This window comes from Poecilia mexicana, unplaced genomic scaffold (assembly GCF_051168715.1).
Source record: "Poecilia mexicana isolate PSO_F unplaced genomic scaffold, ASM5116871v1 scaffold_1, whole genome shotgun sequence".
NCBI lineage: Eukaryota > Metazoa > Chordata > Actinopteri > Cyprinodontiformes > Poeciliidae > Poecilia > Poecilia mexicana.
The window spans coordinates 6,033,606-6,058,775 of NW_028263370.1; the positions used below are offsets into that span (position 1 = coordinate 6,033,606).

The 25,170-nt window shown below is 36.9% G+C and overlaps 1 protein-coding gene across 1 annotated transcript; it reads right to left on the minus strand.

The window, feature by feature from the left end:
• Positions 1-12,075: 12,075 nt before the first annotated feature.
• Positions 12,076-25,167, minus strand: LOC106929835 (dynein axonemal heavy chain 6-like). The gene is made up of 18 exons (XM_088015437.1): positions 24,835-25,167; positions 23,278-23,345; positions 21,708-21,881; positions 21,160-21,501; positions 20,412-20,546; positions 20,152-20,300; positions 18,488-18,665; positions 18,286-18,372; positions 18,101-18,202; positions 17,006-17,086; positions 16,770-16,890; positions 15,542-15,693; positions 14,923-15,075; positions 14,553-14,804; positions 13,678-13,806; positions 12,999-13,112; positions 12,751-12,894; positions 12,076-12,615 (listed from the first exon to the last, which is right to left on the minus strand). Exons 1-18 carry the CDS (start codon positions 24,911-24,913, stop codon positions 12,448-12,450), a joined length of 2,628 nt encoding a protein of 875 aa, XP_087871563.1. The 5' UTR covers positions 24,914-25,167; the 3' UTR covers positions 12,076-12,447.
• Between the last annotated feature and the right edge of the window lie 3 nt (positions 25,168-25,170).

The window sequence follows — 25,170 nt, forward strand, 5'->3', positions numbered from 1 at the left end:
TGACTGGACAATCAGATAATGTTCTTCTGACGTCTGAGAATCAAACAGATTTTTGTCTGTCACCAGGTCATCAATGCTAGTCGTTAGCTTCTCTAATTCCAACGACAGTCTATCCATGATAATGGACACCAGAGGAAGTAGGCAATCCAGTGAGTGACCAGCCTAGACATGATAGTCACTAGCTGCACAAAAATGCTAACGCAACTGAGTAACCTTCTTCTCATTTGCCAGAGCTAGCCGTTCAGTTCCTGGCCCGGCTTATCATTTACCAAATCAGTGGCTGACTTTGAAATAGAAACAGCCTCCTGTGATAAGCCTGTAGCCAAAGGTGGCAGCACAATAGTTCAAATTTTGACCCTCCTGCAGTGCTGTGGCTAATGAGGAAATGTTTTCAGGTTGCTCTGCTCCTCTGGATCTTAGCCAGGTCACTGATTAATGACCAGGTTGCATCCAATCTGGTCATTAATCAGTCAAAAAGCTCTTCAAAGTAAAGGTGAGCTAGAGATTAACAGTTCAATGTGATAATAAACCAAAATTTACAAGAATAAATTATGGCCAAAAGATATAGGTGGGAAAGAACCAAAGAAAACTTTCTGCCTCAGTTTCTAACCTCCATCTTTTTGTACCTGTTTGTATTTCACGTTCCTTCACTTTCCTTTCTACTGTGGGGAGATTTTAACTGATTTTTTATTTTTTTATCTTAGACTTTTTAATACAGAAATAGAATAATTCAATATCACTCATTCATTTTTCACATTACTATACACACACCTCAGTTTGCAGCGTACCTAGCCATCATGACCAGAAAGCAGTAAAAAAAACATAAATTATTACACAACTGTTACATAAAGATAGTAGAATATAGTGCTCATGAAAAATATGAAAAAGTGAATAACACTCGTTGAACAAAATGGATACAAAAAAACAAAAAACGATACAATTGAGAATTTCTTGATTGTGTTAGCAAACCTTGAACAGCTACAGGTGCACGCTTCAACAGCAGGTCAAGAGTGTATGTACTACATGCTGTAAAAGTCTCCTCTGCGAACTGATATCTGTTTCTGTTGATAGTCAGGTAGAGCCTAGAAAGAAGTTGTAAAGCTTGTTTCGAGTATTTTCATGCAATAATCATGCCTGCTGGGTAAACCAAAGGAATGTAGAAACAGATAAGAAAAAGGGAATGAAGAAAATGTGAGGCAGAAAGCACAGACAGGGCATGCGAATGTTAGTAATTTGCCTTGAACAGATAAATTATAGCTGCATGTCATGCTGTGGCGGAACAAAGACTTAAACCGTGTATCTGTTGGTGTCCTTGACAAAGCCAGAGTTAGTTTGTACCGTTCAGGAAAGAGCGGTGAAGGCTATATTCTTTTATGTGTGAAGCAGCCGTACTCCCTCCACCGAATGGATTCCCACATTCGGAGTCACAGATGACAGCTTTTGGGAAGAGGAGAAGAAATTTCAACAGACGTGTCTTCTGAGATAATCAGAATGTGTAAATCAGCTGTTATGTATCTGCGCAGTAATTATCTCCGGCTCTGGCACAATAGTGTGAACGTGGTCCGTGTGCATGATATAGCAAGTCCAAACCAAATGCATGTTGGAGCGGGAAAACCACAAAATCTTCAAAATCGGAATCGGTTGTTTATGTAATTGTAAAATCTACCTTTCTCAAACAAAAATAGCCTTTTAATCCACCAAAACCGAATGTGCATCCCCATTTTTGATATACTCATTTGAATGTGTCGCTTTTTGTAATAATTAACCCCGTTAGTGCTTCAACTTGCTTACAATTTTTGGGAGCTCCTGCAGATTAGATCATTAGACAGTGAAACTTAGCTGAAGTCAGGAGCAGATTATGTACATTTATTACTCTCCTAGGCTTGTTTTTATGATAAGATGTATTAAGTAGACATCCCAGCACGGCCCAGAGGAAGCAAAGGTTGTGGCAGTTCATGTCCAAAAAGAAGTGCAAGTTAGGAGATTTTGAGACTGAAGAGGATACTTTGAGGCATGACAGACAGGAAAACATGTTGGCTCAAATGTTCTGTCAAGAACCAGACAATCTGAGGTAGGTACTCTTTTCTATCTACTCATTTAACATGTGATTTTGAGTCTGGGCGGACAAAGCAGCAACGAAATGAGTGTTATCCTTTCAACGTCTGCACTGAAATTTCCAATCGAATGAATAAACTCAAGGATCATAATGAGCATATTGCATATTATGAGGCATTGGATGAATGTTTTGCTCCTCGTTTGAACCCGTGTTTAAGTTCTGAATGTGTCAGCAGCCACGCCAGGCTTTAGTGGCACATTAATCAGGGGGATGGCCAGGTTGTGCTCCCCCACCAGGAGGTCCGCATGCTGCTCCAAGGTCAGCTAATTTCCATCAGGACAAGACAACATAAATGAGGCGGGGATTATGGAAATCAAATCAAAATTAAAGGCTTATGCGGGTTTTAACCCCAATAAGTCAATAATCTGAATATTATTTACAAATGAAGACGGGCTCTTAAGTTTCAAGAGAGTGCCGCAAAACTATATTTTTAAGATAATTGCAGTTTTGTTTAAATGGCATTAATCTGAGACACATTTGCTGAAAATGCGATTTTGTTTCTTGCTTCAATTCAAGGGTTTTATCATCCAGTTTGAATGAAGAGTATGTGAGAAATAATTATTTTTCTAATTATCTGCCCAGAGCCCACTTTAAAATGCAGTCTAATCTAATTTAATTGGATAATTGGGATAAAAGCTGTTTTAATGACCATATGTGGTCTGCCTCCTGATTATGTTTTGATCGATTAATTAGATAGAATGTCTGGGGCCAAGTCCAAGTGTTACAGTGTATTCAGAGGCTCTTTGGTGCAAACACAAAACATTAAAGTAGGTCTCACTGCAACTGCAACAGGCCGCCAAGCCAAAAATAACACAAATACTAAAAACGGTTAGCTAACACAGATAAAAACAAAAATAAGTTTGTGCTAATATAAAAGATTGATGCATTATGGAACAAAGAGAAAGCAAAGATGCGTTTGGCAACATATATTACAAATAATGATAGAATTTTTACTCTGTGATGGTTCAGAGAAGTTTAGATCACTCCTAAATATACTGCTCAAAAAAATAAAGGGAACGTTTCACTTTAATTTTGTGTGTGGCTCCAAATCCAGGCCTCCATTGGTTAATAAATTTGATTTCCATTGATGATTTTTGTGTGATTTTGTTGTCAGCACATTCAACTTTGTACAGAACAAAGTATTCAATGAGAATATTTCATTCATTCAGATCTAGGATGTGTTATGTGAGTGTTCCCTTTATTTTTTTTGAGCAGTGTATATAGATACAATTTTTTTTTTTCCATAATGTCCACCTTACAGTGAGCAAATTATTACAACAATCGCAGCTCGTGTACTTAAAGAACACCATCTTAAAAACAGAAAGGTCGGATCGAACTCACAAAAACAGAGTGGAACGGATGGCATAGATCAAAAGTTTAAAAGATAACCAGTGTCAGATAAATTCATCTAAGGTTTCTAATTTTAAAAATGTAACCTGAATTTAGTAAAGTCCTATTTTAATTCCTAATTTACGAAGTTTCTGTGTACAAATGTATTACCATAAATCACAAAAACTGAAAAGGTAAATATCTAGCATGTGTGACGGAATCATTCAAATCATACGCAAAAAAAATCCTCCTCCAGGCATGTTTTTATGTACTGATTATTCACATTAAAACAACATGTAAAAACATCAGCTACAGTTGTCAGAGCAGCTGATTTTACATTTTCATATTCTGCTATAAATAAGGGTGCTGCGTGTTCATCAGACGGATGTGTTTTTTTGTTGTTATGTTTTTTTTTACCCTCAAGCTTTTCAGCTGGGAGTCACTTTTCTGGAAAAAATGTCACTGTGTTAATTAAAAAATAGCATCTCTTGTAAAATAACCACATTTTAACAAGTGTGAATCTACATGTTTTCTGACCGCTCAAAAATCTTACATTAAAAAGAATCTTAGTGAATGCACAGAAAAAGTGAGTGATATTCTAAGTGTTCAAGTAATTTACATGATGCTCTTTTAAGTGTAATCCTGAGTAAATTCTTCTTATATATATATATATATATATATATATATATATATATACACATGTAAAACAAAAGTTTTTAATATCACTTGCCGTGATAGAATGTTTACAAACACTGATGCTTATGAAAGACCTAAAAGAACCGAAATGTTTTGATTATATTTAGCTTTTTGAGTAAAATTGTAATCATTTGCACTAAAAACTAATTCTGGTTCCATAAAGAGGAAAGTATTTTATGTTTTATGCGCCATATAGAGTCTGGTCAGAAGCAAGCAAAGCCCTCCAACAGGGATCAAACAGAAGAGATTTGATTTATGTCAACTTGGTAAATTGTCTGGATGCCCCACTGAGTGGTAAACAAATGCAGCCAAAAGTGTAGGCAATGGTCTGTTGCACGTATTCACACACTGCACACCATAAATCTGTCTTTTGTTGCTAGGCCCATTAAGAATCATCTTATTGCTGCCAAAGAAAGAAATAATAATCTAACTTGACCTCCAGTTATTGCCACCAACCTGCTTTGGATTTTCTTGCACTTTCAATTTTCTAGGTTTTGAATTGTCCTTTTTTTTTTTCTTCCTTTTTTTTTTTTTTTTTAGCAAAAATTTTTAATTTTCATCTGCCTGCCTCCTTCCCCCTTCTTGGATTTGCCAGGGAGAGCAGCGGATGTTAAAGAAAATTTGGGGATGATAGCGACAGTTTACACCATAATTCAAAAGAGAAAGTAGAGACAGACTCAGTGGTGTCTTTCAGATAAATTCAATTATCATTTTTCTTCCTGAAAAAGGCACTTATCCACCTTTTGCCTGAGATCACCGACTCATACGCCTAAATTTATTCGGATCAAGCTTAACCCATTTTGTCATCAATACAGTCGCTATCGATGATAAATTTGTGACAGGCAAATTTTAGACTTGAATTTTTTTTTAAGAACTTTGAAAGATAAAATAAAAATCTGAACCACAGAGCGCAGAAAAACACAAATGAAGTTTTTGTTTGATTCACAGCATCTTTGCCCATCTTGCCATCAACGCAGTGTTAATCTCTGTCCACAGGGCATCAACAGAACCGTCACAGATCACCCAGTTGTTTGTGTGAGTCGTCAATCCCGGCTCTTAAAAAAAAAAAAAAAAAGTGCTATTCGCTTTGGTTCAGGGTCAAAATGCTAAACTGTAGTTTCAGCATAAAAAAACACATTTATATCGACGGAGGCAAGTAAACGAAGCAATTCTAGCTCTCAATCACTTGTACAAAATTCATCTCCTTGGAGATCTCCCACCAAGACAGATTGTAGATTGAACATTTGGTTTTGACAGGCTGATGAAACGGGTTGTCTTCATGGCACCCTGTCCAACGAAGAGCCTGCCAAATGAGTGTAAACAGTGGGCAGACCTCCACCCCACCAGCACAACACGGTGCACCAACCTCACACAGCCTCACAGAATGACATACCTGGTGGATAAAAAATGGAGCCAACGCAAAAAAGAAAAAAAGATGGACATGCACTGAAGTGAATGTTGTACCAAGTAGAAATTCATAAAGACGCTTTGCTGTATGAATTTAAATGCAGACTGGGGTTATAATAATGTCTTACTGAGGTAATAATTACTTTGATAACTTTGTGAACTTAGAAATACAGATGTAATGAAGAGAATAGGAGACTAATGTGTTCTTATAATTACATTTCACACTAGCTGCTTTTCAAAACAAGCAGGCTTCACTGGATTGTAAAAACATTGGAGGCGGTAATGCAGGAGGTAATGGAAGTCTTCTCGGGGAGTAAAGAGCAAACGCAGGGGGAGTAGAAATGAGCTACAAACAGATAATGACTCATTTGCCAGTTACAAGAGTCCTCTAAGCTTTACGTAGTAATAATCACAAATGAAGATTTACCGTGTATTGTGAAGATAACTGAGATAGTGCGCACAACTCCAGCGTAAAAAGGGGGAGAGAAAATGGATGCCCAGTTCTAAAGAACTACGGAAAAAACAGGGATAATCAGCACTCCGAAATATTTGCAGGTTTTTATAAGGGTAAAAAATGTACCTTTCCTCATTGCACACTACAAGCAGAATACCGAAAACTATCTTAAAATGTTGGTTGTTCAAGCAGAAACTAACCTTGAACTTACAACTCTAGAAAAGATGTCCTGCAGGTGAGATTAGATTACCAGCCATCTTTTAATTTCACTGTCTGTTTGTGAAATTGTCCAAAAGACAATAAGCACGAGGTAAAACATTTACAATATTGTGTAAAATTTAACATTTCTAAAAATAACAATTGTTTGGGTGGAAAAGTTAAAACTCTCAACAGCATGTAACTTGTGTCATTTTCTGTTGCTAAAAATATTAGTCAACTTTGAATCCTTGGCATCTGCTTCCAGTTCTTATAATGTACCTCTGGCATACTCTCCCTCAGAAAAGTAGCCGAATCTTTTTTCTTACTATATACTTCAGACAAGACAAAAATATTTTCAGGATTTCTCCCAGTGTTCCTGAGAGCTGGGTCAGAGGTAGAAAGAAATAGAGGGAAAAGAAATTGGTGGACAAAGACTGATTAACCGGTCAACATGCTAAACCCAGAACCAGAACCTGCGTCCTCGATTGAGTCAACCAGCAAGTTTAACTCCCTTGTTTAAAATCTGGTTGCATTCTTTTATTCACCAACATCTCCTGTAGTTATACCTTAAGACAGTGGTCCCCAACCTTTTTATTACCACGGACCAGTCAAGACTTAGAAAATTTTGCTAGGCCCGGAATTGGGGGCGGGGGTGAGTGAACCGTCAGATAAGGCTTTTGCATGTTGGTGTTCCCGCTAAATCCTGAACATGCCCAATTTGGGTTGTCTTGGCCCTTTTATCTCAGCCTGTGGGGTTTTCCCTGACTGGGAACGAGAATACAACCTGTTGAATGTGACAGGTAGCCAATCAGAAAGCGCGGTGACGTAAGAACAGAGGGGAATCCCAAACAGCTGACATATCGCGCAACTGAGAGTCCGGTGGATATCGGAGATGATATGTGGAAATGTTTATTATTATATGTAAAGGTCGTTATTATATATGTTTATGTTTATTCAGTTAAAAGTGTTAACTATGAAAAAACATATAGTCGCCTCCAAATCATAGTGCAGCAAATAGAGCGGCTGTTCCCGTCGTCTTTTATCCACCGCCTTTTCTTTTTGTTTTATCTCTTAAAATGAGTCCACAAACTGTCACTATTGCTTCTACATCGTCATCCGTGTTTGGTCATTCTAAATTCCCGTATGCTATGTTGGGGGTTTTGTGGATTTTCTTCTGGAATCGCGATGTTCGTCACTGGAATCGGATCGTGTAGTGTGTTGCTTCTGCCGTGTGGCTGAACATGAACCGATCGAACCTGTTGTACTTTTATCAGCTCTGTGGTCACAGAGGTTTGGAGAATCGGCCGACAATCCTTAAATCTTGCCGTCTAAACCAGACTTAAGACTCACAAGCTCTACTCATCTCCTCTCGACCACTGCCCAAACGCTCTGACTCTGGTCGGTATGGTAACGTTTACATATCCCTTCAAAATAAGATACAAATGCGCCACAAAAACGAGCATTTTACTTTCGTAAAAATTTTAACTCACGATAATGACTAACGGGAGCCCTGAGCTTGTTTCTCTGCAACGAGACGGTCCCATCAGGGAGTGACGAGAAACAATGATACCCAAAGTGTTGCTTATATCCACAGCCTGCTTGGTCTCTACGAGGTGAAGCAGTTTGAAGCTTCGTTGCCTCAATAGCAGCCGGTCGCCGCATGTTACTCAGTGCGGGCTTGTATTGTGGGTCTCACCTACCGGTCCGGGATAAATCCATCCTCCCGTCTCTTCTCTGGGCCTTTTCCCCTTTGCAAAGAAACTTTCCAAAGACACCTGATCTGTTTCTTACTCATTTTGCTGCTTGTGGGCTCAGCGTTGGCGCGCAAGTAACTGAGAGAATCCGGTTAAAGAATTTTCAAAATAAAAGATCCTCCAGACTCAAATAATACATAAAACGGAAATATTTAATTATTTCTTGCGCGGCCCGGTACCAATTGGTCCAAGGACCGGGGGTTGGGGACCACTGCCTTAAGATATGTAATTGCCTCTAATTTGTTTCTAAAATCCAAAGAGAGGAACTTGCCAACCTCCACCACCTTGGTCAAGTGATGAGCACATGCAGTGCCTCCATGGAGAGAAAACATTGCAGATGGGTCAAAGAACGTTGTGGTGAGATTCTCCGTCCACTTAGCCGAGGTGCTGAAAATTAAAACCCACAATTCAAGAGATCTATGGTTTTGAGTTCAAGTTGCAAAGAGGCAACACACTGAGAGCCGATGCCTCACCATCGCTGTGTCTCAGGCTGTTAACGGACATCAGAGTCTCTGAGACCCGGAGTGGGATCACCCTGGTGAGTAATTTATCTCTTTTCCAAACATTCCCTAAGTTTAAGTCAATTTAGAAATAAAAAATAAACAATAAATAGGCACATAAACTGTGAGTTCACATTTAATGGAGACAAACCCTTTATCAGCCAGGAAACCTGAACTTTTACTCTCCGACTCTTTGGAGAGACCCTTTCAGTAGTTAGATTGTAATTTTATTTGTTCACATCTCTCCGTTGATTACTTTAGAGGTGATTTTTATTATTAATTGATTCTATTAGTGACAGATGCAATATAATCATTCAGTTTAGAAGCAAAATAGAACCGTTAATATCTCGAATGTGAAAATAATTATATTCACAGAATAATCCTCTGATATCTTTTCTTCAATTTATTGAATATTTACTGATATTACCTTTTTTCAAGAACATTTTTTTTTCCTGCTTTTGATTATTTTTACACAATGTAATATGAGGGTATTATTACCATATGTTTTATTCTATCTTGGTACTTGTCTTGATTTTTCACTGTTGCTCGTCTTATCTCGTTCTTAAATTGACATACTCCCTTTAGGAGACACCACTTAAGAGTACCCCCCTCTCTAAAGAAGATGGGAATTAATTTAAACACAGTGTGCATAAATAGACACTTCAAATGACACAGATGCTAATATTAAAAAGCCAAATGACATTTTACTAAGTGATTTTATGCTTTATAAAAGCAACAACAAAAAAACATGGCTGTACACATGAACATCCATTTGCATCTTGGTATCATCAAGAGGAAAATCTGTATATTTCATTTTACCAGATTTATGTCATGTTTGCCGCCTTCTTAGCAGACAAAATGTCTTTTTAATCTTCCTGTTTTGATTCGCTTGACTTCTGGCATGACTTCTTTTGTAATACCACCATCTTGTGGAGCTAACATGTAACTACAAAATGGAGAAAAATATATGTTCCTGGAAACGAACAAGTTTAAACAGAACTTAAATGAATATCTAATGGAGGAATAAGATGGAAAATTAGAAGGGGGAAACGAACATTATAGTGATCAGTAATAAATGTTGATTGTCATTAGACATTCTTTTTTGTAAATACTCCTGGCTTGCTGTGGTATTCCATACACAGTTTGAATTTTATTTGGTTGAAGTTGCATTCTTTTTTATATATAATGACCTACTTACATTGTTGCTTGTCCAAAGTACTTTGTGGGATGACATTTTTTTAAAAAGTGTTCAGTCAACACAGATTATCATTATGGTGCGTTGACACATGACTGGCCTTGTCATGTCCATCAAACCAGGTAAAAACCGCAAACTGGACAGAGAGGGGATTTGTCAAGTCTTAGGTGGTTTTAATTTGTCCCACCACTGCTGGCCCAACAAGAACCACTCCGCCATAAAAAGAAGCATAAAAAGCCACAACATGCTTCAGTTTGTGTTACAATCTCATGTGATGATCACTTTCATTTTAGGAGACTGGAGCTCAATACAAATGATCTAGCACATTGTAATTCCGATATCTAACAGATAACATCCTGAAGCTTTCTTTGAAAAAAAAAGAAGAAAAAAGAAGAAAAAAGATACCTGTGGACCAACATATTTTTAAACAAAGTTATGTACCACTTCACTTGCTAAAGATTTCTTGTCACCATGAATTTGCAATGGATGTCTGGCAAAGAAAGTGAAATACGAGGGTGAGATGTTCTGAGCAAGTTGTGTCCTCATAGAAAATAGATGTCTATTGTCAATACCCGCTTGTGCATGCAGGGTTGTGGAGGGCGGGGGCCAGTGCCCATCTCCTCAGAGCAGCCCAATATATTTTACATCATTTTAATATAAACATAGACAACTGACTGAGAGTGCAGGCGATTAACACAAACTGAAATAACGTAGAATTCAAATGAAATGAAATAATGAAATAAAATTTTATTCGAACATGATACAAATATAAAAATAAAATAGTGCACAGTAACAAGAAGTGCATAAGAAAGAAGAGAAAATACAGATTTTTTGTTTCAGTTAACATATGCTCAAAATGGGGTAGGAAGAAGTGAGAACTTATAAACTCCTACCCCTAAACACTTGAGACTTTAGAGTTCTACTGTCACTAAAAAAATCAAAATCAAAGTGGCAGTCAGAAGTAACAGTTACTAATATTAGTAATACAAATGTCTGCTTTTCCCACAATAAATGTACAACACACAGCCGAACTGACAGCAGTTGTGTTGAAAAGTGTCGTTTCCTGGAATGAAACATAAAAATGATGAGAAAGGAAAGAAAAAAAAAGAGGAGGGGTACAAGAGAAGGCGCTCTTAGAGCATGAGCAGAATCAATATAATTCCCTAAAAGCAAGTGAACTGTAGCCTTACATACAAGTATGAATGTGTTTGTCTTTTATTCCTAGCCACTAGGGGGAAGTGCTGTGTAATAATTTGAGAACAAATCCAGCATGATTCAAGTCAAATCCACAAAGAAGGAATATTTGGAAGCTCTCACTGCTTGTACAGAAATCACTGGGAGCTCTTTAAGCTTTTAGCAGAGTCTAATTAAACAGAGCCAGCTTTGTCTGCAACTTGACCATTAAGAAGTTGTTGACAGTAACATGGTGTTAAAATCCCCCATAAGCATCTTCACAGTAAAACCAGGCAAATGTCCAACTTCTGATGGTCAAACACAATGTTGCTCTTCAAAACGCTGTGTGAGAGCTGGATGGTAACACCTGAGTCCTCTCAACATTCAGACGTTCCAGAAGTCACCGTGAGACACTGTTCTACGCGTCGTTCATCTGCAAGTTTCATTACAAGCTGAAAAATAAAAAGGTGGCCTAAAGTAACAACTAGGTCCAGTTGTGCGTTTATGCATTTCTCAAAATAAAGTTCGTTCAGCATCTGGAAGGACAATGTTTAAACTGATGGATTTGAAACAATAGGAACATCAGATCACAACAAAGATATGTTTTGAAAAAGTGTTCTTCCCAAGCTTCCTTTACTAGTTTTAGTCAGATCCTGATTTGTCATTACACCGTCAAGCATGCATCCAGATGTGATGCTTCAGTAGGTCAGTCTTGAGAAATGGCAGAGACACAAGACACAAATGGACACAACAAAAAGACAATCTGGGATTCTAACAGTTAATTTAAAGATGTCAGCGCCTCCTAAAGTCACTGACATCTTCTTCTGCGTTTAAGGAACCCAAAATCCTTATTTTGGACTGCGAAGGAAGAATGGTTTTTCCAGGAAAATGAGAAGATATTATAGGATAGGAAATAAGTTTAGGTCTATTTTATTTATTCATTTTATTTATTCATTTCCTTTAGCTTCAATGCTTTACGTTATTGCCTATTCACTACTGTAAGAGCAACTGTTGTTTGTGAATGCTCTTCCACAGTAATGGTTAAAAAAATGGTTCTGTTCTTAGCGCAAAGTGTGTGGGCCATTCCTCATTTCGCTGATATCCTCATTTTGCTGTTAGCTTTTAAATTCCTCCATCAAACTTTAAAATGATGTGTTACAACCTCCTCCTTTCGCAAGAACTGTGTTCTCCACACTCCTACACCATGGTTGCAATCCATTTGCCAGAGCAGAGATAAAATATCAAAAACAAGGTTGAAAATAAATGTGTTTAATAGAACTGTTAATTTAGCTGCCTTTAATATTGTGATAACATTCCTACCAAAAAAGAAAGTTAGCTCGTAACTCTGCGTTTATATTTCTAATATTTCCTTGAGTCACTAGATCCTTTCATCAGCACCTTTTCTGCAATTTTTTATTTTTTTTTTACCTTGTTTACTAAATCTCACCAACAGAATAAAGCTGGTAACGATGGTTTGTAAATCTGAACTGTTTGCCTGTCTGTGTCCATTCCATCTGGTTAATTTATAGGTAAAGGGTATTTACAAACTCAAGGAGTATAATTAAGATTCACACATGTACTTACACACAGAAGTGAAATAAAGACTGAAAAAGGGTCTAAGTTTGCTAACTCAATATCTGCAGTATCTCTAATCCATATGAGAAGACATCATGTTCCTCCAGTGTGGCAATAGTAACTTCCTCCACATCCAGAGTGGCGGCCACTAAACTCTCCAAAGACACCCACCGTCCCGGCTTCAAACGCAGATTCAGCAGATTACTGATGACAGGCGCCTGTTGAAAAAGCAGAATCAGTTTTCGTAAACTCTGATGTCAACAATCGGTGGATGTTTTCAGCCCCAGGTCAGAACGACATCACCCAAAGCGTCTAAAAGTCCATCTGTCTAATTTGAACTTTCTCCTACCTACCTTCTGTTTCATTTTTTCCACCTTATTTTTCAAAACCACAACTGAAGAGTTTGGAGGCAGGCCCCTCTCTAGCTGCTCGACATACTGGTCGAACTTGCTGATCTGCGAGTTCAACTCCTCCATGTCTATTTCCTTCAGTTGGGTCTTTGGAGAAGTCAAAAAACACAAAGATACAACATAAGGTCTCCCTGCACAGGACAAATAATGTATTTTTAGGTTCATATGCTCAACACATTAAAACATCTGACCTGCTGCCATTTATTGTGTAGATCGTCCCATTCCTCTAAAGAGTCCCAGAGAAGCAGGATCAGCCTGAATTTTGCCGCCGTCTCCTCCAGGACATCGAACCTGGTAAACTCCAGCTTTACCCATCAGAACACAAAGAGTTAGTTACCTTGGAGTTTGGCTATTTGGGGGTCACTGATAAATATGCTCCAGTTTCCTTTATTTTGGGAGATTGGCCAATATTAAAACCGATCTTATCCACCGATGTTAACTACGTTCCCAAAGGTCTAAAAGTCAGCCTCTGTTCCCTGTCGAGAGGAGGCTGACTGACAGACCCACCCACCTGGTCACGTCTGCTTAAGTGCCATTAACAGTCATCCCCCTATCCCCCCTACTGTTGCCAACTTAGAATCTTTGTTGCTATATTAAGAGACTTTTCAGACTTGAAAAAATAAAAATAAAAAATGGTATTGGCATAAATCGGAATCCGCAGGTCAGGCTTTTTTTTGATGATCAGTGATCATCTAAAAACTACAATTGGTGCAACCCTAGTTGTGACTGTCAAAACTAAATGAAAAAAATCCACTGCAAAGTAAGATTCTGGATTGCATCTTACTTTGATGCAGTTCAGCATCATAGCAAGACCGTGTTTACTTTGATATCACAGTATGTATCTGAAAAAAAAAAGACAAAAAGTAGCACCTTGAATCTAGTTTCGTAGAAATTATAGGATGATGCCTGGGCTTCCAGCCTATCTACAGCAGTCTGGATCCTTGCAAAGTAGGGACGCAATGAGGAGGGGTTTACGTTGATGTCCAAAAAGTCTGGATTCTGCACATAGAAGAACACACCTCTAAGCAAAAAACGGAGCATCTTTATACTTAAGACAAGCTTGCTCAACAAGTCAGATTTTTACAATTTCACACTACTCCAGTAACCCATTTCTGAAAACTCTAAGACATTCTGGACATTTGAGTACAAAATATTGACCTCGAATTGCTTTAATAAAAATCGGGTCTTAATATCTTCAGGTTCCACTAAAAATGAAACAAAACAATCACAAAAGAGCTTTTTAATATTAACTTTATTGTTTGTTTTTTTTAACTGCTTTCTGCTGTACGAACAATGATAAATCTGCTCTATTTCAAAATCTATAACTCCTGGACTTTTCATGGTTTGCCCATGTAGATGCGAGTACCCTACAATAAACGTATGCTTTTTTTAAAAATGAAGTTTGCAAACATATTTCTTTCTGTAAAAAGGTTTTGGTGGTTTGTTTGAAATTTTATCCAGTCCCAAGTTATTCATTTTTTTCATACCAGATCTATAAAATGAAAAAAAGCACACGTCTTATTCTTCTCTACATTTCAATGGTGTGTATAGGGACCATCTTTAAAGGGCAGATATCTGGAAACCACTGTAATGAGTCATTCATGTTTGTAAGTTCTAAATGCATGTATAATGTAAATTGTTTCAGGGAGGTGCAATTGTATTATGTTTGTTATTTCAATTTACATTCCATTCGCAGTATACAGGATTAAAGCCGAAAAGAAGCAGAGTATTTACACACATTGTACCTGCAACATTTGTGCCATTTTTCTGATTTCTTCTTGCATTTTATTTTCATCCGTGGCCAGGGAGCTGACGAATCTATCCATGCTCGACTCCCTGTCTGTCACAGCGTCGTCAATTAAATAATACAACAAGCTGATGTTGGGTTGCAGTGTGACGAAATCAACAAGGTCCTGAGATGGTACGGTAACAGAGTACGCTTTGAACAGGTTGTACACCTTGGAAACATTGTCGTGCTGCTCCTGTACGTCCAAGATCTGGTGAGATGGAGAAAAATGGTTATAAGTAAAAGAGGGGGGAAAAAATGGATTCCTATTTATCAATTTGACGTCGCAGCTGTGATTTAATGCAACAAAGGGGAAATTTGCTTCTCACTCCGTCCTCAAACTCGTCCAGGAATATGAGCTGCTCGGCCATCTCCACTGTTGTGGAAGGATAGGACTCCAGTTTAGTTTTGGCTTCGCCGACTTTAGTCAGGAGGTCATCGACTTGTTTCCTAGCCAGCTTTATGAGCATTCCATGCGATTCCTAGAAAAGATGAGAAACAAGGACTTCTACAACACACCTTTGACTTGTGTAATAAAAATGTTAATTTGACCTTTGGTTGGACTGGAAAGTATTTCTCTAATTAAATGTCTTCCTGTGGCATCGAAAATTGCTTACAACAGAATGTCAGCTGGGTTTTATTTAAAAGAAGAAAAAAAGAAAAAGGCCTCGTAGCTAATTTGTCAGAATATTATTGTGGCCAAAAAAAAAAAAAAAAAAAAGCATTACTGAAGATCATTTCAGTACCTAATGTTTACAATGGAAATTTGCGCATGGTAGGTTGTAAATACATGGGATTTTTTGACCACATGAAGCCAATAGAAGTTGATTTAGAAAAGAAAATGCTAAAGGAATTGGGGAGGAAAAAAATACCAAAGTGTTTCAATGGATTACAATGCAGTAGGATAAAATGTCTCTATATTCATGATTCCATTAAAGTAGTTCTGACCTCCAGAGAAGAGAGAGTAGAAGCATTAAGCTGCTGTTTGAGCTGTAATTGATCCACCAGCAGTAAGCCAAGATGCATCTTGTCTTGGATAGCTATGGCCTCCTTATATTTACCGTGGTATAACTCCAAGGTCTTGGCAAAAAAGCTCAAATCTGTAAGGCAAAGACAACAAGACAAAAAAAAAAAAACTGCTACTTTCTACATGACTTACGAAGACATACTCTACAGTACTGTGACAAAGTACTTGGTACACACTAAATTTCTTTGTTTTTTTGTTTGTTTTTCTTGCAACATCTAAAGGTTTCAGATCATCCATTAAAAGTTACAGTAAAGCATGCAGATTACCTCTGTGACTGGCAGTTTTCAGTCTTTTGGACTGAGTCATAATGCGGTAGATTCCTACACTTGACATAGATTACAGAGCCCAAGGTCAAGAGTGTTATGTGCATCAAAATATTGTATATGACCAAACGAGTGAGGAAAAAAATGTGAACTTACTGCAATGTGTGTCTTTATTCCAATATTCAATAAGTTTGTAGCTGCATGTCATTCTTCAATTATACAGTTTATTTTTAAAATTTGTGGGAAAGGATTAAAACAAAAAAAAAAAAAAAAACAAAATCAGAACATTACCAGTCTTATTTACTCAAATGACATGCAACGTGTAGATCTAAATCTCACTGTACATATTTTTACTCCGTGTTCTACATGAAAGACTCAAGCTTAAGGCTTTGACACCAGATTGGCCGACTGCTAACTGCTGTTAAGTTTGTCAATATCTTACAAATTTTTATTTCTTACTATTCCAACAATTTATGGACTCAGCACAACATGGGAGTGCCGACGTAACCTTTCCCAATTTTTCTTTTTTACATTTAATGGATACGTCCAATGTGTTTTGTTGTTGAAGACTTGATTTGAAAATTTGTTTCCTCAACAGAAAAAACAGAAAGGGTAGCCAGAAAATCTAAGAATAATAATATAACCCTAGAATTAGTACAAGCTACTTACAAAATGAATATGGGCTTGTGGTGTCTATAGTGTAGATAAAAATCATGTGCAAAACAGCGGCCATAGAAATTTTTACATCAATTTTAATAACACTGAAACATGATTAAAATTAAAATAAATTAAACGATTGTTAACAAAAGAAGAAATCTTTAAAAATGTTCCCCTAAAATGTAATCTAAAAACTGTTCATTGACTCTAATTATTTTGTCACAATCACCTGGTTCTTTTTGTTCCATTGCAACAAGTTCCAGAGCCTTATTCTTCTTAGCGAAATCCAGAAAATGCTCAAATGCGCGTGAAGAGACGTGGGCTAAATCAAAAGCTAAATGGAGTGAATCCTGAAGGGAAGGTAAAAAAAAAACAAAAACCAAGCATTAAAAAAGTGGATGTAACTACATAGAGTTTAAATCTGAACAAAAAGACTCCAATGAAAGAAATTGTGTAAAGACCTACCATGATCTTTTTAATGATACCTTGAAGGTGGATATCTTCCTCCAAGACAGTGTTCAAAGATGGACCACCCTCCAGTTCCTCCTTTAAGTGCCAAAAATAAACACATACATGCGAGAAAGGAAGCATTGAACACGTCGATGGTTTTATCAGACAAGAAATAAAGGCTATTGGCATCAAATTCACACCAGATCTCAATAACAACCCCAGTAATCCACACATGCAAAGATATGAAGCCAAGTGAGTCCATATTCAAGTTATGTGTAGTAAACTAGGATGAAAGAATAAGTAGTGGACGCACATCTTGAATTGTATGTGTTGCACGAAGCATTTAAAGACACGTGCATTGATGACGGGTTTCTGTTCTTTCACACAGATGGCATCGATTCTTAAAGACCCTCAGAGCATATTCTAAACATTATGATCCTTTCAAAAAATGTAAATTGGAGTCAAACTGGGTGTTTTCACGTTTCACCATTCCAACAGCTTCATTTTCTTTTTTTGTAAGAGATTTACTGACTATTTGGGATTTATATCTTGTATAGAAATATTTACTATCCCTTTAAGTTATTAGATGCCGGCACCATGTCCTGAAAAACAGCTCCGCAGCAGAATGTTTTCTCTTCCAAACATTACTGCAGACGAGGTGTTCAGGGCCTGTTATGAAGTTCCAATCCTCCTCCAAGCATGATGTAAACAATGGAATTGGAAAACATACATTTTGGTGCGACCAGAAAATACGAATGCAAAACTTTCTAAATACTGACAGATTATGACTATTTTGTAAGCTTTCTATGCCCTTCTTAATCTTCATGTTCAATAATTATCGTGGCATTCCACTTTTTTAAACAAAGAAGTTATGGACTACTTTGTTTCAGTTTTTACGCATCTGTATTCTTACAGAAATATGATATTAGAAATATATTAACTGAAAACAACATCATCATGTACCGTTATTATCTTCAACGTAAATACAATTAACTTTACATTCAACATAATAAAAGCTTTAAAGAAATGTCTGTAACATTTATAGGGGAAAACTTACTCTGGATATCTATATATATATATGATTAAGTTCATGAATAGTTTTACCATCACCTGTTCAAACTCTATCAGTGGAACCATTTCAGGGTCTCCTGTGAGGGGCATCAAAGACATTCCTGTATTCTTGAACTCCCTGATTAGGTCTCTGATGGCTTTCTGTATAAATTATACTTTAAATATATTACATATGTGTACTTGAAATGTGAAATATTACTTGTTGCAGAACATGCTAACCAGACCTTAAAGTTTTCCTCGGAGGGCCTGAACGTCAAAACATTTAACTCCAGCAATAGCTCAGTTGTTAATAAAGGAAAGTCAGGAAGAACCTTTGACACACAAACAGACAAAAAAAAAACCTCAATACCTTGTAACAATGTTCAATATAATCTGAAGTAGATAAGAGTGGTCTTTGCTGAAATAAGTTATGGAAAACTGTCCTACCTTCTTTTCAGATTCCTCTTCAGAAGCAGCCTCAGACTGGTCACTTGGGGAGGGAGGAGTGATTTGGCAGGGCCTGTGACCTACCTGTTCCTGGAACACAGTCAGGATGATATCCACTGGATTTAGCACCATGGAGTGCACTGTGTTAAACATCAAATGGTCAACATGACGAATGAAGCTGGGAGGGTTAGAAACATGGAACACCTGTGTTAGATTTGCCTCAATGAATGATAAGACATCAGCGTTGCAGTAAGTGAAATTAGGCTATCATTACTGCTATTTCTGATTGTGGTATTTGAGATAACATGTACTTTTTTTTTTTTTTTTTTACTTTTGAATAATTCTACAACTTTTGTTTAAAAAAATGCATCATAAAGGACAAAATTCCAAAAAACATAATCATTAGTAAATTGATGTTTGTGACACTTTTGAGGATAGAGAGAATAATGAGGGTCGTTTCCTAAAGAACACTTAAACAACGGTACTCACATTAACTGAATACTACCACATAATCATCTACAGTTAGAGAAGTTCCCAAAGGTTTTGAGGATAATTAAACTGCCATTACAAAACAAAACAATCACATCTTTCAAGAAGAAATGTTGGCAGGTTTTGAAAGTTTATTTGATCCGACTTCTTGCTTCATATGCATGAAGGAGTATCAACTAAACTGTAAAACAATATGCAAAAATATGTTGAATCCTATTACAAGTTTTAGGCTTAATCCAAGCAGTGGAAAGGCTAATGCGAGAGTAGAAAATATCACACAAACGAAACAACAGCAAGAGATGTATTTGTCATTTAATATTTTTAAAAACGTAGCAAAAACAAAATTTGTTTCTCTTGTCCAGAGTTTATGTCATTCATACAATGAATAACACACATGCAATCTGTTAAAGAGAAACAAATTTAGTCTTTGCTATGTTTAGTTTGTAGCAGACCAAAATCACAGTTAGAAAAAATGTGGTATTTTCTGGCATGCATCTGATGCTGTTTGTGTTTGTTGCCCTTACTTCTTGGTGTATGTGCTATTTGTGTATTAGAAACTATTAATACTCTATTCTGCTATACAATGTATAACCATCAGCTGGAAAAAGCACTGGCCTACTCTAAACTGTGGCCAGCTGGAAGCTCAACCCATTCTATGCATCCTCACTCTGTCAGCTCATGTAGATGATCTGTATGAGTATCATGAAAGTCTTTGACCACAACAACATGCCTGCTGTCTTCTGAATGTGATCTAATATTATCGCAATCTCAATTAAAAACATTGAAAAAACTTGCATAAAGTAAACTCACTCTGGCCGAAGCAGACGAGAACATGAATGTGCAACAGTCATTTTGAACTTTCGTGAACTTATACTATTTTTAAGTGGTTTCATAATCAATTTTTTTTTAAAAAGTGAAGAAACCAAGCTGAATAAATGCATATTTACACTGTTTGATCAATAAAAAAATAACTAATAATCTGATTAACATTGAAAAAAATAAATCCAGAGAAAACCGAAAAGCTTATTTTAATTGAATGTTAGATTTAAATGACTTGCTAACCACTAGATTCTGCTTTTTAGTACATTGTGCAGAGCATGTTAACTTTGTGAAAGCGAAGTTGGACACAAATGGTAAAATTAAGAACACAAACGAAGAGAAGAAATTTTACTAACCAAGTCATCCGCCTATAAAAAATCGCATTTAAGACGTCACTGTTAAAACTCCTTGCAGACGTAGTTTTATGCTCCAGGAGGTATGCACGTCCAGCACAAACTGTCACCCCCTTAACAGTCTCTCGAAAGTGCAGAAGGCTACTCTGTATCTGACCAAACAAACACAAGCAAAAGGTTTCAGAACAGGCCAACAAAGACAAAACTTTAAATGCGTACAACAATTAATTGTGACGCATTTGTTCATGAATGCACTGCTGCACCTCATCTTGTTGTTGGACCAGGGACTCGTAGAACTTCGTCAGTGTGTATGTTTGGTTTGCTATGACGTGATACGTCCCTGTCTCAATGAGCTGGCATGAGAGTGTCCTGATTTTCATCAGTGCCGCTCTCAGATTCTAGAAAACATATACATGTAACAATTCATTGTGAAAATTACACACATAATTCTTTTCTATATCCCAGGTACATTTTAATAACTCAAAATATTATCAAGAAGTTTAATTATTAGCCTTACACATTATCTACATTAATGACATGTTATTGAATGGTCTTTTACCACACACTCCTGACAAGGCTGTAGTCAATCCATTTGTCATAGAGTCCCTGGAGCTGGATACAAAAACAACTTTGCATCCAGCTCCTTTAGCGATGACATTTTATGGCATGGAGCACCATCCTCGTTGGCGGTGTCAATGACTAGATAACTGTCAAGTCAGTGCTCATTCCCATGAATGTGCAAGGCATAAAATAACATTCCTGTTTTAAAATCCTTTTGTGAAAGATTTAAATTTTCAGAGAAACTGAATTTTAGGTTTTCATTAGCTGTGCACAATATTGTCTTTTTTTTTTTAAATCCCAGTCTATGAAATCAATCTACTCAATATATGAGTTTCACTTTTTAAACTTACCTGAGTATATTAACTTTTTCACGATGTTCTGTTATTGAGATGTACCTGTGCTTGTAAGGATTTATGTGTTATGGTTGTCCACGCTCTGCACAAAACATACCGGGTCCAGTATAAACAGGTCGATGTGGAGAACCGTCTTGGCGACGTCACGCTTCCTCTTATACACCTCGCTGTGCCACAGAGTGAAGGCTTTCCAAAGCCTTTGGGAAGTCAAGGCTGCGGAGGATTCTGGGTCTAACTCATAATATTCTCTTTCTGTCAAGTATGCCAATGGTTTATCGTCGATCACTGATAAAGCTTGATAACTGTATGACCTTGTTTTTGATGAGGGCGTGGTTGACTGGGCTTGATTTTCTGTAAAAAGCATCCGATTGAAGTCCCTTATAAGTTGGAAGCTGGTTGTTTTTGTCGCCTTTTCATGTTTTGTGATCTTTTCCTGTTTCTAGAAAAAGAAGAGGCAGTTATGTGGGAAAAAAAGACCTACTACAAACAAAATGTGTTATTTTTAAATTTGTTTAAGGAGGTTCATAGACAACTTATAGCTTGCTCAAATGATGTTCTAAACATTGAATCTAAAGTGTTTATTTCAGTCATTTTTATGAGTTTTTTTTAGCTTTATGGTTTGATCTCAGCTTGTCAAAATCTCACCTTAAGTGAAGGTTTTAGAGGAGTAGGCTGTTGTGGTTCAGGGACCTTCTGTATGCTTTCTGGTTCCTTATCTGTGGGTGACGGGGTGTGCCAGCCTAGAAATATCATTTTCTCACGGGCCTTCAAGTGTTGCACACTGGGTTGTTTTCGTAATACAGGTCTCTTTAATACAGCCTAGATTAAGATGAGGAAAATGTCTAAAAATGTGCTGAGAGTGTAAAATGTTAACAAAGCTTTACAGCTATTATTCTGAGACAGCCATTCATGGTCTGCTCTAAGTGGCTTTTACTGAGGATAAAATTGGTAGTGTTTATTTAGTATGATCAGCCTGTAAACGTAAGTCTCTCTCGACTCTGGAGGGATGTTGTTAGGCAGAAAAGCTCTCAGGCAACATAACAAAGGTAATGCTTCAGTTACCTTAAAATCCTTCGATATTGCGGTTGTTTAAATGTAACATCTATCTGCACAGATTACATTACATTCAAACATTGCATTTATTTTCTTTCAAATGATTAAGAATCACACAAAAGTCCTGGCATTCAAGCAACTACAACAAGTTGACTAATCTGGTGCACAACTGCCAGCAAAACAGACACTCAATATTCAACAACAGCAATGTCGGCCAACTTGGGGAAAAAATAATAAGACATTTTAATTTTTATATATCTAATTTCTAAAGTAACTCAATAAAGCTTTTCTGAGCTTAGACATTCCTTTGTTCATATCTTGCCTTTACATGGAATATATAAATCAAAGAATTTTGGAGTCTGGTAATATTTTCTTCCTGCTTGTTATAAGTATAACATTGTTTGTCCTTACTTCAACTGTTAAATAGAAAAAAACAGAAACGCAACAGTTTCAGAACTAAAGCTTGCATATCTTAATCATGCTACAGTAGAACTAAAGGAATTCATCGTCTACATGCATTAAAAAAACAAAGGAACACATTAACAAATGGATGACGGAGAGCACTATGGGTGCCACTGGCCACTATTGGATAATAAACTCACCATTGCTCAGTGATAACTGAATTGAATTTCAGTTTTAGCAGGCATTCTTAATACATTTTGAACTGGGAGCTCAGAACATTTTTTACTTTGACTTCAAAGTAAAAAAAAAAGAAAAAAAAAGAGTGAAACAAATTTCCAAAGGTGAAGTTCAAAAAGCAATAAGTTACTTTACTCAAAGCAAATGTAATATGTTTCTCAACTTAAAAAAGGGAAAAGAATTACAAAGATATTTTTAGTTTTAAATGTAACTTAAACATTATAATCACGTGTGATGAAGCTGTTAATCAGAATGTAAAATTGGGTAATTTTTCTTTTTTTTTTTACCTTTTATGGAAGGATTGGTTGTGTTGTGTGATTTTGTCAACATAACATCCAAACGTCTTGGATGTTAATATATCAGCTTAGTATGAGCACAACTAATGCAGTTTTATACCTGTTCTGGGTGAATTCCAGCTCCCTCGGCCCTTAAATAGCCACAAAGCCTAGACCACACCTCCCTCTGTGATTCATGGCATATTTTTATGAGCATAATGATTAGATACACTTTCTTTAGGCCTCACCTGTGGGTCTACTTTAAATTCAGGTCCTGGTGGTACAGTGGTGCACTCCACTCGATTGAGATTGCATTCTACAGCAAAAGGAAGGTTTACTACCATTACGAAACGGGCTAACTACAGAAGCATTTAACTGTCAGAGATAGGAAATAAATTCAGCACTATCTTGTTAGAACAAAATGCAAAACTTGCTTTAACAAAAATAAATTTTAAATCCCGTTAACACCAGAACTGTTGAGCTTCTTATTTTCTGATTAAAAGTACATAGAACAGCTTCTTTCTTCTGTTTTGAAGCCTTTGTTAACAACATTTGTAGACCCAGCGACCATCGTAAATCCATCATTGAAGGAGCACCCAAGCACAGAGGTGGCCTCCCGGATGAACTTATCCAACTGCTTAAAGCGTAGTATGCTTAAAGTTGCTGCTCAAACATTAGAAGATTTCTAATGCCGTCCTAGTCAAAAAGGTCTTCAGTAGCATCCCCAGCACTCCAAAAGACTTCAGCCTCCTAAGCATGAGGAACGCTGACCCTTGCTATAACCCAGCCAGCATAACTAGGTGGGCCCCATATGGAATAAATGAGAGCAATAATATGGGTCCCAGAAGGTTTTGTTCGTGGTTTCCGTGGGAGCCCTACATGTTTGCTCTGATATGGGCCAACCAAGGGATGCTGGCTGAGGAAGAGCTGTGACAAAGTTAGTTAATTATTCAGATGAACACCCAGGTACTTAAGAGTCCACTATTTATATCCGAGTTCCCTGGATGCTAACTGATGTCAGTGCAAATCTCTACAGGTTTAATAGTTCAAACAGAGGTGGGTAGCTACCAAAACATTGTGCGTGAGAGTAGCACTAATTCAAGATATTTTTTAAGTTGAGTAAAAATAATAAATAACCTTCCAAGAAATTACTCGAGTAAGATTAAAAAACTGCTTTATGAAAAGCTACTTGAGTAATTGATCATCTCTAATTGAATACCTTACAATCAGACAGACACAAAAAGCATTAATTTATGTGCCAGTTCTGGTATTTTAAAGACTAAAATAAAAACGAATACAAGTTACATTACAAATTCAGGCAAATCAAATATGTTTTGATTTTTTATATATATACCTGGTTTATATATATTAAAAGTATACAGGAATTGAATGAACGGTGTCATCATGTTATTAAAAAGTACGGCGCTGTAAAACGTCTCCTAAAAGTACTTCCCTCCCCCCCAAAAAAGTTACTCAAATAAATGTAATTAGTTTCTACGACTAGTTATGTCGTTATAACGAGAAAACAATAGTTCCTCTGACAGCTCACTTCTTGAACGGCCATAAAGGTATGCCCCATCTGACTCACATTTTATCACTCTGTTAGAGCATATAAATCTTGTTAAAAAAATATAAAACCTTCTCGTTATAACAATATAAAACGAGAAAAAGTTTTATATCTCGTAATGACAAGGTGCTGTTTCTGAATATCTCCTAGCTGTAGCAGTTAAATTTGCTTCCGTAGCTAACAACCCATGTCAAAATGTCGTTTTCTTTGCGTTCAATTCTTCTTTAGCTACACCCACCTTCACCTCGGAGTGGCCTGTCCTTTATTAGCTTTGAAATGTCTCGGGGAGAGGACGGCGACGGTGCAGAAGCCATCATCTCTGGTAACTACAGACGTTGAGACAGAAACACTAGTACAGCCCGTGGATAAAAGAAACAAACTGCGGCGTAACGCAAGTATTATAGGAGTTTTTATAATGTGAAACCTGGTTTCGACAGTGTTCTTAAAAATGTTTGAAAAAAATAAATAAATAAATAAAATAAAACACACTTAGCGTACTTTAGCGTCGTTTTCCAACGAATTCTCCAAAGAGAGCTCTACTTTATGAACAATTCTTTTTGCGTCTTTGTTTTAT

Excerpts from the sequence above, each read along its gene's own strand:
- LOC106929835 (XM_088015437.1), bottom strand. The coding sequence starts at position 24,913 with ATGATGGCTTCTGCACCGTCGCCGTCCTCTCCCCGAGACATTTCAAAG. Across the intron at positions 21,502-21,707 it reads CTCTAAAACCTTCACTTAAG|AAACAGGAAAAGATCACAAA; the intron begins GTGAGATTTTGA and ends TTCTTTTTCTAG. Across the intron at positions 18,203-18,285 it reads CCTCCGAGGAAAACTTTAAG|AAAGCCATCAGAGACCTAAT; the intron begins GTCTGGTTAGCA and ends TAATTTATACAG.